Genomic DNA, 16,135 nt, shown 5'->3' on the forward strand with positions numbered 1-16,135 from the left:
GCACACAGAAAACACAAAACAATACCAAAAAACTTATTTCAAATAATATTTTCTTTTCCTGGAATGTGTCATGTCGGAGGTCGCGCGAATTCAAAATTTCAATTAATGTTTACAAAATCAAAAACCCTTTCGTACGAGGCATAGCAATTTTTTGGATATTTGACATATTCCAACGTTTCACACACTTTTATTAATTTTCATAAATACCAATAAATGGCGCTGTAAAAAAAATATATACTCAAGTGTCACGAGTGACACCGGGGGTCTCAGGAGGATAAATTAAGGCGAGGTAATTAATTTGACAGTTGCTTGAAACAAAAGTATTTGTATGAGCAATTGAGCATAATTTGTACGAGATATAATGGGAAAAACTTTAGTTATGATTTATAAACTCCGAAAATATCAATCATAAAATGTTATTATTTAGTAACTTATTTTTAACTTATTAAGTACCTACTTATTCAACATTTTGGTGAATTTTTTTGGAGATGATTTTAATTTAACTAATTATTTAGGTAATTGTCTTTGCAGTCGGTTTTATCATATCTACTTATACCTAGATACTTAATGACTTCTGATTAACATCGTATCGTTTCTCAAGACAGCAAGGCGACTCCCGACTCTACCCAGCGCTTAAGTAATCGTTGGGTTTGGATTGCGGGTAGATGTGTAGTGTCTGGTTACAGCGATGTTGTTATATTAATGAGCAACTAAATAGACCTTGCCTTGTAAGTCCTACATCGAAATACATCTGCCATTTCGTTATCCATTTACGTAATTTTATGTACTTACTTATCGAAATAAATCATGAAAAACACAGTTATAGTGCATCATCTTTCTTATTATTAGCTGTTAAAGCTTGCAGACAGACGAAGCGTTAGAGAAGTACGCATTCTGGGAAATGATTTTTTTTATCCATAACGAGGAAGCTCTTGGCTTGTATCTCAATGCCTATGTATAAGTGATGATCAGGCCGAAGGTGGAAGCGAGTTGTTTTGGATATCCAGGGTTTTTCAATATGTGTTTGGTAACTCTACGTGAGATACTTCTTGTTCACATACGAGGGTCGAAGCCACATTAATAGGTTGGCGTATCTCTGATCAAAATAATAATTTATAATTGATGTTACTAATATATTGCATGCGGTGTTTACCTTAAATTAATTGTGCATTAAGTTATTACCACTATGGCTGTATGTATACTGTGTAAGCATCAATGTAACAATTTCTGGTAAACCAAATAAAATAAATAAATAAAATAAATACTTTACTACACTATAAAAATAGACATTAAAAATAGTATCAATGAACGTTATTACGGAAAAATAAGAAATCCACAATACCTTTCATATAACCCTTATCAATCATTCAAATTCGGTACTTTGGTTTCAGCTGAAAAAACGATTAACTACCACATCCGGCTCTTACTGATCCTTAGTTAAGTAAAATTTCAGAGAATATTAGAAATTGATACGATAAATTATTTTCCTCCTTCATAAATGTACGTGTACTTAGTACTTACATCCGATTTTTTCAGTCTACCAAAGCAGGGTCATTAATATAAATTATTCTGAAACATGCTTTTCCTTGTAAAATGACGATAATTTAACAAAGTGCTGGAAACCTAGCTGATAAAGCAAAAGTTGCATTTATTCAATGTATTTTATTTCTCCGAGCGTATAAACATACTTAATATTTTTATGATTTTATTGTATATTAATACAGTTATTTAGACAGTTAAATATTTCCTTACTTACTTGGGATTTTTACTGTGAATCAAGGTTATTTCTTCTTATATTTTAACACCATAAGACCAGATTCTACTCTTTTTACTCCCCAGAACTATGGAAAATTTAGTTGTTTGATAAATTGGTTTACCAAATATTGTGAGACTAGATGAATCTGTGTAAAATTGCAGATAAATAGTTTTTGTTCTATGGATTGGTGATTGGTCGATACGTATCATTGACGTTTAAGGATCAAAATGAACAACGTGATTGTTTACAGAACTTGTCTGAAATTATCATACGCCGCCAAATTGCCGTCTCTGTCAACGAGTCGTCTCTATCTCACTTATCAATCTTTGATGGCATATTGGCATCCATTCTGGGGATATTTGGAAGGTTTCAGTATTGGGATCAATTGGTTAAGCATTTTATTGATTGGAAGGATTTTATTGTTAGTTGAATTCGTTGTTATTCACAATTCTAATATGTATTTTTATTTGTCATGACAGCCAATGGAAGACTGACTTTTATGAAAAATAATCGATATATTTTACTTGTGAGTTATTAACTTCCAAGACAATAAAATATCCGTCAGGCAAGTCAATTTCTATAAGTAATACCTAAATCATATTTCATAATATTAAGACGTTAGCTCACACACTTGTGTATAGTTCGTGGACACGTCATTATAAGACCATGAGCCAGTCATAGAGTTGTCAATCTTCTTTGCAATTCCCTTATTACAAACTAAATTAAGAATAAGTTAACACTTTAATTCCCATAGACACTAAGGGAGGAATACCTACCTATAACGAAGGGCTGGTCTTCCAGTACATAAGATCGACCCGACCCTGCCGACCCAAATATGGAAACCCGATAGCCAATTAATTCGAATGTATGTTCGTATCGTTACGCGTTACGGAGTCAAGGATCTATACGGAAAGTTCTGTCCTAACCAAACCGACAAACTTAATAATTGTTGAGTATCCGAAGCTTGTTCATTATTTGTTACTCAAAGTAAAACTGGTAATTGAATTAACCGTAAGTTGGGAAACTTCAAATATAAAACCACAAAAGAGGGGGGAACAGAATAGCCGGTTGTTTTGATTATTGTGTTGGTTAGGTATTATGACCTGTCATTAATTACGCTTAAAATCCTTGGTACTTTCTGAATCAAACTTTTTGTAAGCTACTCGTAGTTGCCGGATATATTTATTTGTTTTTTTATTCAATAACTTTATTGCACACACAAAAAATAAGCGGTACAAAAAAGTGAACTTAATGCCATGTGGCCCACCGCTGCAACTCCGGTGTATCCAGGATCTATAGCTTGACCGCCAATAAAAACCCAACTAGTGAAGGTCAAGTTTGTCCCTGGGGAAAGTTAAACTGTCATTGGACCAGCAACGAAATTAATCAGAAGAACAAAGGAGGAGTTCGAAGTTAAGGTTTGACTTCCCAGTAATATTACTTCAATGTTGTTTGTTTTGTTTAATGTAAAGTGCAAAATAATTGGGAATGTAACTGTGTAAAAAGTACAAAAAGTGCTCTATGGTGCTGAAAAATTGCCAAAAAACAGTTTTCAGTATGAAATGGAGTAAGCCCATATATCTGGGGTGCTTAATCAATGCTCAATCAAAAAAAAAATAATGTGGAAACTTATTGGAAGAAAATTGGTTTGTTTGCAAAGTTATACCAATAACATAAAAAAGTTTTACAGGAGCGCGAGCGTAAAAAAAGCAGGACACCATTTTATTATAATAAATTAAAATGATTTCTTGAAAATACCCACAGTTAATTTTATTACGAATAACTGGAACTGTAAAAGGTAAGATAAGCGTCTAGACGGGGATGAGTGAGATAATGTCTTTTTTTGTTGTACTTGATGGCTTTAAATTGCCCCAAATTCTATTTCCATCCACTTAATAGTGAAGTAGTTATAGCATTGAATTTTTTGATAACTCTTTTGATACTTTTGTAGAGTTTCTTTTTGCTTATGGAGACTAGTTTACAATTATATTTATACCTCTACATTAATATTACTATTAACTTTTATTTATTTTACCATAAACTGTCGTTAAAATGTTAACAATATGAAACAATTCAATAGAGCTGCAAAATGTAAAATGTTTGCCTTGTAAAATTGAATGCAAGCAAATTGATTTAACCCTAGGCAGTGGCAGTATTCCCACCATATTGTGAATATTAAAGGTTCATGAACAATGAAATTGTGTATCCATTAAAATGGTATTTGCTGATCTCATGAACGAAGAAACCCAAACTATCGCATGAGCAAACTATTGTTTTCTATTGTCTGCATCTGCAGGTACTTGACAGGTTAAGTTTAACGTCTTGTCCCCAGATGTTTAATCCGTTGTCTAGACGTGGTTAAATCAGCAAAATTTCTAAAGTGTCAATTCAGTAACTCTAGTCCACCATGTCAGCTCGTTATCTCATAATTGCGCCAAGGAAAGCAAAAAGGGTTTTAATGTACTATTAATCGCATAAATATTTTGATGGCCTAGGTATTATTTCTTATGCATTATTGAAAAACTGTCTGATAAAATAAGTCAGACAGTAAGTAAAATGTAAATAGAAAAATTCACAGAATTTTAATACTTGTCTAGAATCTGGCTAGATTATGTTTTGGCTTGGACATGACTAAGGTCGCAATACGATTGTCTGAAAATAAATTCAATTTCGTGCTTCGGACGACCAGACAACCGAACATGAAAAAGCAAAATGCTGATATTTTTATACCAGCTGTCTATCACTACTTTGTATAGAACCAGACTCAGTTTAACTTGAAAAATAGCTACAGCACCTTTCTAGCGAATTCGAGAATTATAAAAATAGAAATATTTTATGAGATATCACAATGTTCTTATCGCATACAGGGTGGAAACGTTAAGTGATCTCACTCGATTATTTCTAAACTATACAAGATATCGAAAAACTGATTACTGATTCTGAAAGTGCTTCACAAGCTCTTTCAAACGGTACCAATAATAGGTTACAGAATAAACTGGATCTATCCGAAAATTCTATGTTTCCAGCTTCCATACATTTAGTAAAACCACATAATATTAAAAACTATACAAGATATTCAAAAACTGGTTATTGATCCTGAAAGTGCTTCACGAGCTCTATCCAACGGTACCAATAATAGGTTATAAAATAAACTGGATCTATCCGAAAATTCAATGTTTCCAGCTTCCATACATTTAGTACAGAAACAGGCATGGCACTCATGTCTTGATAATATTATAGCAAGTAAAGCCTTAAACCAATGTTTTCAAAGAATCATTTTGAATAAGAATGCAATTTACGAGTTCATTTTAAGTGTTTATTATTTAATAAAAAAAATTAATACTTTCAATATTGTTTGGCTGGCATACATTTAGTATGGAGGCTGGAAACATTTAATTTTTGGATAGATCCAGTTAATTCTGTAACCTATTATTGGTACCGTTGGATAGAGCTAGTAAAGCACTTTCAGGATCAGTAACCAGCTTTTCGATATCTTGTATAGTTTAGAAATAATCGAATGAGATCACTTATCGTTTCCACCCTGTATAGTCCCCGCTAACAAACCACTATTGTACGTGATTCGAGAATATATTTCTACAGTGACCTTTGAAGTTTCATTCAGTAACCTTCTGTAGAGTCAAGTAACACCTTCATATAGCCCTCCAAGAAATATACCAGTGTTACAAGAGATTTTTTTTAATGTAAGACAAGGCAGGTAATTGACCGCAATCGCACCTGGTGTTAAGTGAGATGCAATCTAGGATGGTAGATAATAATATTTGCCCTATAAGAGCCTATCCACTCTGGCCTTGATAAGGACAACAACAGGCAGCGATTTCCAATCCCTAGTTGTTCGCATTATAAAAGAGTTATCGAAACGCTTAGTGCGAGCTGGTGGAATGTCGACAATGTAGGGGTGGTACGCTAACCTGCGTCTGGTTCCCCATAAAAACATGATTAATAAAGAAAAAGTTGACGATACCTGCGGCAGGCTGCAAGCGAGCGCGGCTGCCCACGCGCAGTATAGCATCTGCTTGCTGCGCCGCCGCGCCACCGGCAGCCGTAATGGGTATAGTACCGCGAAGAACCTGCAACAAATAAATAAAATATACTAACGCCCGTGTTCACAAACGATGCTTGCTTAAGTGAAGCAGCAAATCGACCGCACAGCGTTGATAGAGCTCTGTGATTGGTTCGTGTGTCATCCTGTGCGTCCACGCGCACAGTGAGACCTCATAGAAATATTTGTGAACACGGGTGTATGTTGGCAACGCAGGACAGGTTGTTGTGAAAATCCTTATTAGGCCTTTGTCCAGCAGTGGCCGTCGTTTGGCTGAAACGAACGAACACACTTAGCTTTAGAGCCAATCCGATTATTTCCAAAGGTGTCAATCTCAAGCGCTAGAGCGTGCTCTGCAGACCTTATGCAGCTGCTTTGGAGCCAAAGGGGCACAACTTTTTGCAACCCACAGTTTTATTAAAACTTCATAATGTGGACGACATTAATCGGCATAACTGGGTTTCTTCATCACTACAATTAAGCAGTTTAATCTTACTTTCCTATCCTACTAATATTACGAGTATCAATGTAAAAGTTTATGAGGATGGATGGATGTTTTGATTATCTATTCTTTCACGTATCAATTACTAAACCCATTCAAATGAAATTTTGTAAAGAGATAGTTCAGGACCCAGGGAAAAATATAGGATGGCTTTTATTTAGGTAACCTGAATTAAGGGTTATTACACACATAAGCGGACCAGCATCACTGGCCACAGACGAGCGTAAAATAAAATTATGTAAATGAATATTCGGAAAAAAGCCGCTCGGTTTTGCCGCAATACAATGGTTGTCACGAAAATTAAAAACATTACGTAGAATTGTATTTTTATGTCCACATTCTGATTTCAGTTTGGCATTTATTTGGAACTTTAAGGAACTTGTTTTTTCCTTTTTATCAACCAACATAGACGTAGTTATGCTGGCGTACTCTGATGTTTTCGAATATAGTAAACTCTCATAAAAAATACGTGTAATATGTAGTTTGTGTGAAGGGGCAGGAAACTTCCATGTTTTGTCACAACCTTTTGCTTCCTGTAAATCTGTTATAACGCAAAGTTTTCCCTCCACAAAGTCTGAAACCAATAAAGTACGAAACTCAAAAAGAAACTCACATTTATTTTATATTATGTTGGCGGACAACTTAAGAACGTAAAAGGGTCAAAACCAATATCAGTACGATGACGTAACCGCCCTTATTAACTTTTATTATGTTTACATTATACAGAGTGGTTAAATAGGTAGGTATAGTTGGACTAGCCCTTACTCCATTTTATTATTATCCTTTCAACGTTTACTATTATTATAGTCTAACGTCTAACTCTAATTGAGACCTACAGAGAATTTGGGTTGACCTCATCCTATCCTATTACAAGTAAGTAATTTATTTATTCTGTTTGTGTAAATGAAGTCTCTCAAGTGGAGTTTTATTAAACTGAAATAGGGCTTTATTTAACTGAATTTTTCAACGATGATGTCCGATGTCCGATGACAATAAATTATGAACGTGCGTATTGCAGAAAGGAATTCAAAACTCCATTCAATTTCAAGCATTTATTGTTGTCTTGGATCAGTTGACTTTTAACTCCAATTAGGTCATTTAGGACAAAATCTACGGCTGAAGTTGTCTCAGGCTTTAGCGTTGTTTTGTAATACGAACCCTAAAGGTCCATAAGGTCACGAGACTCAACCTTCGCTTGCTAGAAGTTGGATCTTCTTACTGGGGCACCTTTTTATGCTGCGAGCCAAGGCCATTCCAAAAGCTAATTTGAAATACCTAAGTTTTTATTTACTTAATTAACTATTCTGCACCCTATTTCAGGAGAAACATTGTGATATTGTAGAGGCATGATGGAAATAGACATAAAAGAACAAGTTTATTTATAACAAATCTCGAAATAGGTCCAGTTTAATGGTAGGGTTAAAATTATACAGCGACGCCTATAAGCTTAATTGCCAGAAATAAACGGCTTTTATGACTATAGTGCGAGTTAATTGCACACGCAACATTCTCTGTGGCGAACATCTTTGCGTGACAGCTGTCGGTCGTGTCGTGCCCGACTCGACACGATATGGGTCATGTTTTAAGGCAATAATTCACGGACTGCATTCATGTGTACTAATGCGAGATTGGATGTTTATGTAATATTTTGGTATATTGGATGGATCATATTCACTGTTCGTTCGTTCGTTTCATCCAAATGACGTCCACTGCTGGACAAAGGCCTCCTCCAAGGTTTTTCACAATGCACGGTCCTGCGCTGCCCGCATCCAGGCTCTTCCCGCGACCTTTACCAGATCGTCGGTCCACCTAGTAGGAGGCCTGCCCACGCTACGTCTTCCAGCCCGTGGTCGCCACTCGAGAACTTTTATGGCCCAACGGCCATCGTCTCTACGAGCTATGTGCCCCGCCTACTGCCACTTGATTTTAGCAATTCTGCGAGCTGTGTCGGTCACTTTGGTCACAAAATTCACTGTTACTAATAATAAAATACTATGTATGTAAATCGGTCCGAGGGCTTAGTGTGAGTTTACATCAAAAGTCCTCACTAGTGAGCGCATAAAAAATGACAATGTATGACGGTATAATCTTTAAATTTTTTTACGCATTCACTAGTGAGGACGGTTGATGTAGTGTAGTAAACTTACACTCACTCACTACAAACGATTTGCCATTGACACCGCTCGAGCGCTCTGAACTCAACAGTGCGAAAGCCTCATTCAATAACAGTTCTTGGCCCGAAGTATTTTCAGCAAATCTTGGACTACAAGTATCGGGAATTTTCCAGATCCACTACAATTACTTAGGTCCCAGATAGTAGTCGTCGGAGGCATTACGCCATCTGCTTGTATAATTGGATTAGTAGCCGCCGGGACTTGGATGAATTTCGCTTGACAACGTATTTTATTGGTACTAAGAAAACAATGGCGGATTTACTAGATAACGGGATATTAAACATTTAAAGCAATTGTTTACTTCTTGTAAATGATAATATAATATTTCATTAATGATTTCAAAACATCATGAACACCAAAATAAAGTATTATAACGATTGCTTTTTTTAATTAATACGATGACTTAAAAAGAAAACTTGGCTATTTTATTAAATGCGTAACCATTTATAACTCAGAAAGAAATGCGAAGATTCCAGCTAATTACTGTGGCGATAAGTTTTTAATTAAACAAAAACTAATTTATCTGCTGGTCTAGACAAAGTGCAAATTTTAATCGCAAACCAGTCGAAAAGTGGTCGAAAAGCCCCTTTTTTGTATGGAGTTTTGACGGATTCGATTTTCGATTCGATCAAAAAGTGCGTTTTGTCTAGGGGGGCTGATGTTGTATTTCTTGTTCGTCTAAAGATCATAATGTTTTGTGAAATCATTAAGGTTATATTTCCAAAATTCATTACATAAAACCTCGGTACGATACTCATCTCGTGACATGACACATCTGACGTTATTAATCCGTGACAAAAAGTTAGCAGTGTTCGATTTAAAAAAAAGGGCCGTCAGGAATTTGGAGCAAAGGATTAAAATAACATTTGGTATTAGTTTCATAACTATGACCATAGTTTCACGTAACCCATCCACTGTCACTGAGAGAGACGGTTTCAGCCTGACATATTAAAATTGCTTTGCAGGCCAAGTTCGATTTGTGAATTGAACACACAGGTATTCGAAACACATGAAAGCGAATATCTACGAGTTTCTTTTTCAGTTGCATGTCGAGGTTAATTGCAATGGACTGACTTTTGGTGGTCGTCAAAGCGCTTTGTCACTCTAAAGGACATCGCACACTTATCAACCCGGAAAGGGATCGTAACCGTATCAACTCGAGGCGGTCAGTATTCTATGTATGAAACTCCATACTACAACGCACACTTATTCGCACCGTAACGTAAACGCCTCGCCTCGCAATTGTCAGCGCGCGAAAGGCGATAACAGCTTGCTAAAGGCGATACGGTCTTGCTTGATCCCTTTCAGAGTTGATAAGTCTGCTATGAGCTTAATAAGGGAGAGTCCGGTAATTTGGACCAGTTTTTTTCAATCCCATTTTACACATAGTTTTGTTTTGTTTTTGCTAATGTCCATGGTATATAATAAAAGAGAAATTATTCAACTTACTATTCCATTGGTATGAATCAACATGATTTTTGTATATTTAGCACAAATCAACAAAATACGAGTTCAGAGCATCGGTCCAATTTAGCCAACCGGTTCGATAATTTGTACCACAGGGTTACTAAATTGGATTTCAATAAATTTCAAGCCTATAAAAAAACTATGGCAAAATATTATACGATACATTCTTAACAAATTAGGTAACGAAAAGGAACAGTAGTTAATTACATAGACAACGATATTATTTTACATGTTATCACGATTTTGAGTACAAGTTTTGTAATTCCAATTATCGTAACGCACACGTGTACCTAATCTACTTTGCCAGTCTTTTGCTTTCATTTATTGTTAGTCAAACATAACTACGCTATTATACCTTCAAAATATGTGCTACTAAAAAAATTTTCAAAATCCTTTGGTAAAGTTTCATACAACTTGATGTGGTACAATTTAACCGACTAGGTTATAGTGCTTGTAAAAAGTCGGTAAAAAATATAGCTTATAAATACCGAAAAATGTTTCAAATAATCGTAATCCACACTAATTTACGCTTCTAATTAATAAATTAGAAACACTGTGTGATTAAATTTAACAAAATTACAAACTAAACATGCATTCTCAAAAGTTACTTGAAAACAATGAAAAAAATCTTTTCAAAATAAAACACACGTGTTACACGGCAAAAACCATATGGTCAATATTCAATGAATTTAGTTGTGTATCGCTGAGTGTTGCAATTACAGATATTCAATAAATACTTTACGAAATATGAGGGTGGTACAATTTACCCGGCGGTACAATATACCGAACTCTCCCCTACATAACAGAGACGCACATGACGTAGGACGTGTTTTTAGTGTTCCTTAGGTACTCCAATAAAAAACCTTACGTAATCAGGATACTTCATTTTGTCTGTCAAAGCGCTTTTTGGTTAAGTACACAAGCAATTAAAGAGAGAAACATGACACTCAACGCGATATTTTTGATATGGGATGTAATGGAATGCGATAGTTTAAAATCATCATCAATCAAGGTACATTGGCCGTTACAAATGTCTAATAGATTTTGGTAGAGAATTGAGAAACTATATTTGTAGAAGGCAAGGGCGGATCCAGCTTTGGCGCCAGGAGGGGGTCACATAGTCGTGTACAACTCAAAAACATATAATTTAATTTTGATTACTATACATATAAGTAAAAAGTAGGTATTTCATAAATGTTTACGTACATTTATGAAATAGTACTGCACTTAAAAATATTTATTCTGTATTGTACACTTAAAAAACTTGACATTTAATTACTTGAACATACACATACATATTGCCATCCTAGAAGGGGGAGAGTGGGGAAGCTGTTTCTATGCGACTTCTTCTCGCACTTAACCGTTTTTTGAAGGTTGTTTATTGAAGTTGAGCTGTAAATGGATTTTAAGTAAAGGTATTACCCAATGTTTTTTTATAATCTAAAATGTGGATACCGTCTACTTAATTTCAGAGACGTTAAAATATTAAAGGTGACATTCAAGAGTATCTAGAGACAGTAAAAAAGCGATAATTCATCATCATCATAATCATCATGTCAGCCATAGGACGTCCACTGCTGAACATAGGCTTCCCCTAATGCTTACCACGTTGATCGATTGGTAGCGGCCTGCGTCCAGCGTTTCCCTGCTACCTTTACGATGTCGTCGGTCCACCTTGTAGGTGGACGTCCCACCGTGTCCCAATACCGTGGCAATACCTACCTTATGTGGATTTGACAGTCGTAAAAAACGTCGTTATCTACTATCCCAATTGATATCAATTTCTCTGGACTTATCTATCAGCGTATTTGTCGATTTATACTTGTCTATTACTTGTATTTCAAGTCTGCCTGTCAGGCACAGAGCACTAGCACATCAGGCTATTTTTTCGAACGGCACGTAGATGTGTTTGTTTAGGCCGAGGCGATGTCCCATGAAGAGGCATGTCTGTGTACTTATCTTTATGTACTTACTAGCTTTCCGCCCGCGGCTTCGCCCGCGTGGAATTTTGTCTGTCACAGAAAAACTTTATCGCGCGCGTCCCTGTTTCAAAAACCGGGATAAAAACTATCCTATGTTCTTTCCCGGGACTCAAACTATCTCTATGCCAAATTTCATCAAAATCGGTTGCGAGGTTTAAGCGGGAAAGCGTAACAGACAGACAGACAGACAGACAGACAGACAGACAGAGTTACTTTCGCATTTATAATATTAGTTGGGATCAATCTTTCTAAGCCGTCTGGCCACCGTGGGGAGTACAGGTAAAATCTTACATTTGCCTCTAGTAAATTAGAGAAGGTGGTACTTCTCAGTGGAGACTAAAGCCCATATTTACAAACATTACTATGAGTTCTCTCAGTGCGCGTGGACGTACGTACAGGTTAACATATGAACCAATCACAGAGCTCTATTCAACCCTGTGTGTTCGATTTGCTGCTTCACTTAAGCAAGCATCGTTTGTGAATACGGGCGTCAATAACTTGATGATGACCTAACTGAGGGAAGTTGAAGTCGGATATTGTTTCGAAATCTATACTAATCCCAACTAATATTATAAATGCGAAAGTAACTCTGTCTGTCTGTCTGTCTGTCTGTCTGTTACGCTTTCCCGCTTAAACCTCGCAACCGATTTTGATGAAATTGGGCATAGAGATAGTTTGAGTCCCGGGAAAGAACATAGGATAGTTTTTATCCCGGTTTTTGAAACAGGGACGCGCGCGATAAAGTTTTTCTGTGACAGACAAAATTCCACGCGGGCGAAGCCGCGGGCGGAAAGCTAGTAATATTATAAATGCGAAAGTAACTCTGTCTGTCTGTCTTGCTTTCATGCCTAAACCTCCGAACCGATTTCGATGAAAGAAGAACGGTCACGCCCCATACAAAAAAAACCCAGACCCGACAGAAACGAGACATACCTCAGATTTAATGTCATGTCTTAATTAGTAAAATTATATATTTTTTATATTCGAAATCTATGTATAACACCTAATTATTACCCTTTGTTTTTGTTCAGGCGCCATACAAAAACTAATACAATAGCCTATTTATCACCAAAATTGGTAAATGTATGTACCTAAATGTCTATTACAGCTGCTATGGAATGTATCTAGGTGACCTGGAGATACAGCCGGATTATACAGGGTGGTTATACATATGGAACCATAAGTGATCTCACTCGATTATTTCTAAACTATACAAGATATCGAAAATCTAGTTACTGATTCTGAAAGTGCTTCACGAGCTCTTTCAAATGGTGCCAATAATAGGTTACAGATTATGGAAGCTGGTAACATTGAATTTTTGGATTTTGTAACTTCTCGTTTCCACCCTGTATAATCCGGCTGTATCTCCAGGTCACCTAAATACATTCCATAGCAGCTATTTAGGTACATACATTTACCAATTTTGGTGATAAATAGGCATTTTGTATTAGTTTTTGTATGGCGCCTGAACAAAAACAAAGGGTAATAATTTGGTGTTATACATAGATTTCGAATATAAAAAATATATAATTTTACTAATTAAGACATGACAAAAAAATTGAGGTATGTCTCGTTTCTGTCGGGCCTGGGTCACAGATGACCGTTCTTCTTTGGCATAGAGATAGTTTGATTCCCGGGAAAGGACATAGGATAGTTTTTATCCCGGTTTTTGAAACAGGGACGCGCGCGATAAAGGTTTTCTGTGTCAGACAAAATTCCACGCGGGCAAAGCCGCGGGCGTAAAGCTAGTATTTTTATACCTTCTATATTCTGATTAAATTCGTTGCGGGTTTCAAAACAGCTATCTCCAAGCTGTAGATCCTGGCTATACAGAAATTAGTGGGAAGGGGTGATGGGATAATTCCCGTTGATGTGACTTACCTATCTATAGAGATGCAGACGAGGATGTTGGAAGACAGGTAGAGCCCGAAGGCTCGCACCACCAGCAGTAGCTTGCAGAACAGGTTCCCAACTAGCCACGCATTTGTGTACTTCCAGCCAATCTGCGAACAAAATAATAAATTTTAAAACAGTTTGGAAAAGAATTCAGCTCAAGCGATGAGGCCAAAGAGTTTGTTATCAAAACCTTTGTGAAATATCTAGCAAGTTTTGCATTGTTTTACAATTCGGCTGCTATTCCTGGTAGATAGATATCTACGATAAAGAGATACTGTCTTTGGTGTCTCGCTGGACCTCAATTTTGCGTGTATTGTGGGCTTCGTTCGAGGTACCTATCGTAGATATAATTAATAATCGAGATTCGGGGTAAAAAACAAGTTGTATTACTTACATTATTTACATTAACTTATATTATTATTCAAAATATACAAATTCGAGTCGTGAAAATTCATAAACTTACGTGAAAAACTGAGGGTCGAGCGAGAAGAAAAACAAAAGAGTGTCGATATTCGGCGATGAAAAAAGAACGCAGTTTTTCTTAGTGGCCAGCGTCGCGCGGCCAAGGAGGCCGTACCGAATTATTATGGTTAAATTGATACCATGTAGCTGGGGATCGAATCCCAATAGTTATTACTTAATTATTCCTATCTTTGATTGACGCTTAAAGTAGTCATATACATAATAATATGATAAATGTATCCATGTTAATGTTTATATCATAACAACATGGATTTTCCTCGAGGATGTGGAAGTTATGTCTAACAATAATAAGAGTTTAAACGTGGCCGCGTGGGCGATTGTACAAACTTAGTAAGTAGGTAATTGGTGTTAAGTTGGAACAGCTTATTAAAATTATGAAAGAAAATTACACATTTCTTTCGAAAAGTTTACTTAGTTCGTTACGTTGTTCTTTATTTTTGGATTTTCTTCACTAGGAAAACATTTAACTTTAAAGTTTGTTTAAACTTCAACTTTAATATAATTATTTTGTTCGTCTCGTACATACCTACATTAGTGATAAAAGTTTTACAACAAATAGAAATGTAGGCAGTTTTAGTTTGCAAGTAATGAATGTAAGTTTTGCAGACATAAATGAGAATATTTTGTTGAAGCCAAATTTCACGCGTACAAAGTCGTAGGGAAAGGTAGTCTAAACTAATATTGTTAAAAGAGGAAAGATTTCATTGTATTGAATAGAACAAAAAAAAAACATTAGAGTCCCTACATTATCCCTGATGATACTTAGACTTTATATTTTCAGAAAGGTCGGTACCAAGTTCGCCGGGTGTGAAGTGTTTTAATTGGGATTTCTCGTCTCAACAGTAAATAAAAGCACCAGCCAGTTATGTTATTTGACACAAAAACAAAATAAAAAACAGAACAAAGGGACTTAAAACTATACACGCATATTTTTGTGCCATAAAGGCGCCCGCTCAGCATTAATCAAGCCACGCACCCGTGCATGCACGCGTGGCCCGACGCTGGTTTTCAGCGGTTTGTAGGTAATCGGATCACCAGCAGCTTGTTTCATTGCACAACTCCTGGCATCCCGGAAAGCTCTCTATGGCGGAGTGCAACGTGAGTTTTGCAATAAGCTGAGTAACCAAGTGCTTCGTATTGTGCGAATAAACAGCGACTTCAGAAACTTAAGTTCATTTGTTGAAAACTAAGTAGCTTTGGATTGATGTTTGCTTGCCAACACAAAAGATGTTTACGTTATATTAAGATTATTTAATGTATTATGTAAGTAAAATATGTTAAATTTTATGTTTGTTGTGAAGGCTGATTTACACGTACCTATTAAGTAGGTAACTAAAATTTTACTTAATTTTAAGTGATTAATTGCTGTAAACACGTTATGCAAGTAAAAAAGTTTACAACTAAATTTTAACTTGCTACTAAATTCTGTGCTTACTTGCAATTAATCACTTAAATTTAGTTACCTACTTAACTACTTAATTACGTGTACTTAAAATCAGCCTTTATTAATAAAAATCTGTGAACTTTTAAGTTGTCGTCTTTGGAATACTTGAACACGCCACGAGCGTCCAACCAACCTCCAACATTAATAGTATTAAATTGATTGCAATTCTCGTCCCGTTAAACAAAACACGTGCCCATTCCGTTAATCCACTTAAGCAACTCGTATTCCATTGCGCAACGTTGTTGCGAACAACGCGGCAACGTCGGCAACGTTCGCAACGTTCCTGGAATAATGAGCGATCTAATATGGAGCTGGGTGGAGTGCAGCGAGTTTCGGGAAATGTACGCTTGGTGATTTCGGCGTAATTATGC

General features: G+C 36.2%; 1 protein-coding gene across 1 annotated transcript in view; it reads right to left on the reverse strand.

The window, feature by feature from the left end:
* LOC114359624 (gonadotropin-releasing hormone II receptor-like) overlaps window positions 1-15,906 on the reverse strand; it is a 54,932-nt gene extending 39,026 nt beyond the window's left edge. The window contains exons 1-3 of the mRNA XM_028314090.1: window positions 15,898-15,906; window positions 13,823-13,944; window positions 5,739-5,844 (exon numbers count right to left, since the gene is read on the reverse strand). Coding sequence (XP_028169891.1) covers window positions 5,739-5,844; window positions 13,823-13,944; window positions 15,898-15,906 — 237 coding nt within the window. The remainder of the gene's footprint in view (window positions 1-5,738; window positions 5,845-13,822; window positions 13,945-15,897) is intronic.
* Between the last annotated feature and the right edge of the window lie 229 nt (window positions 15,907-16,135).

The sequence above is a fragment of the Ostrinia furnacalis genome, unplaced genomic scaffold (genome assembly GCF_004193835.3).
Source record: "Ostrinia furnacalis isolate ACB-3 unplaced genomic scaffold, ASM419383v2 OfSCF4519, whole genome shotgun sequence".
Taxonomy (NCBI): Eukaryota; Metazoa; Arthropoda; class Insecta; order Lepidoptera; family Crambidae; genus Ostrinia; species Ostrinia furnacalis.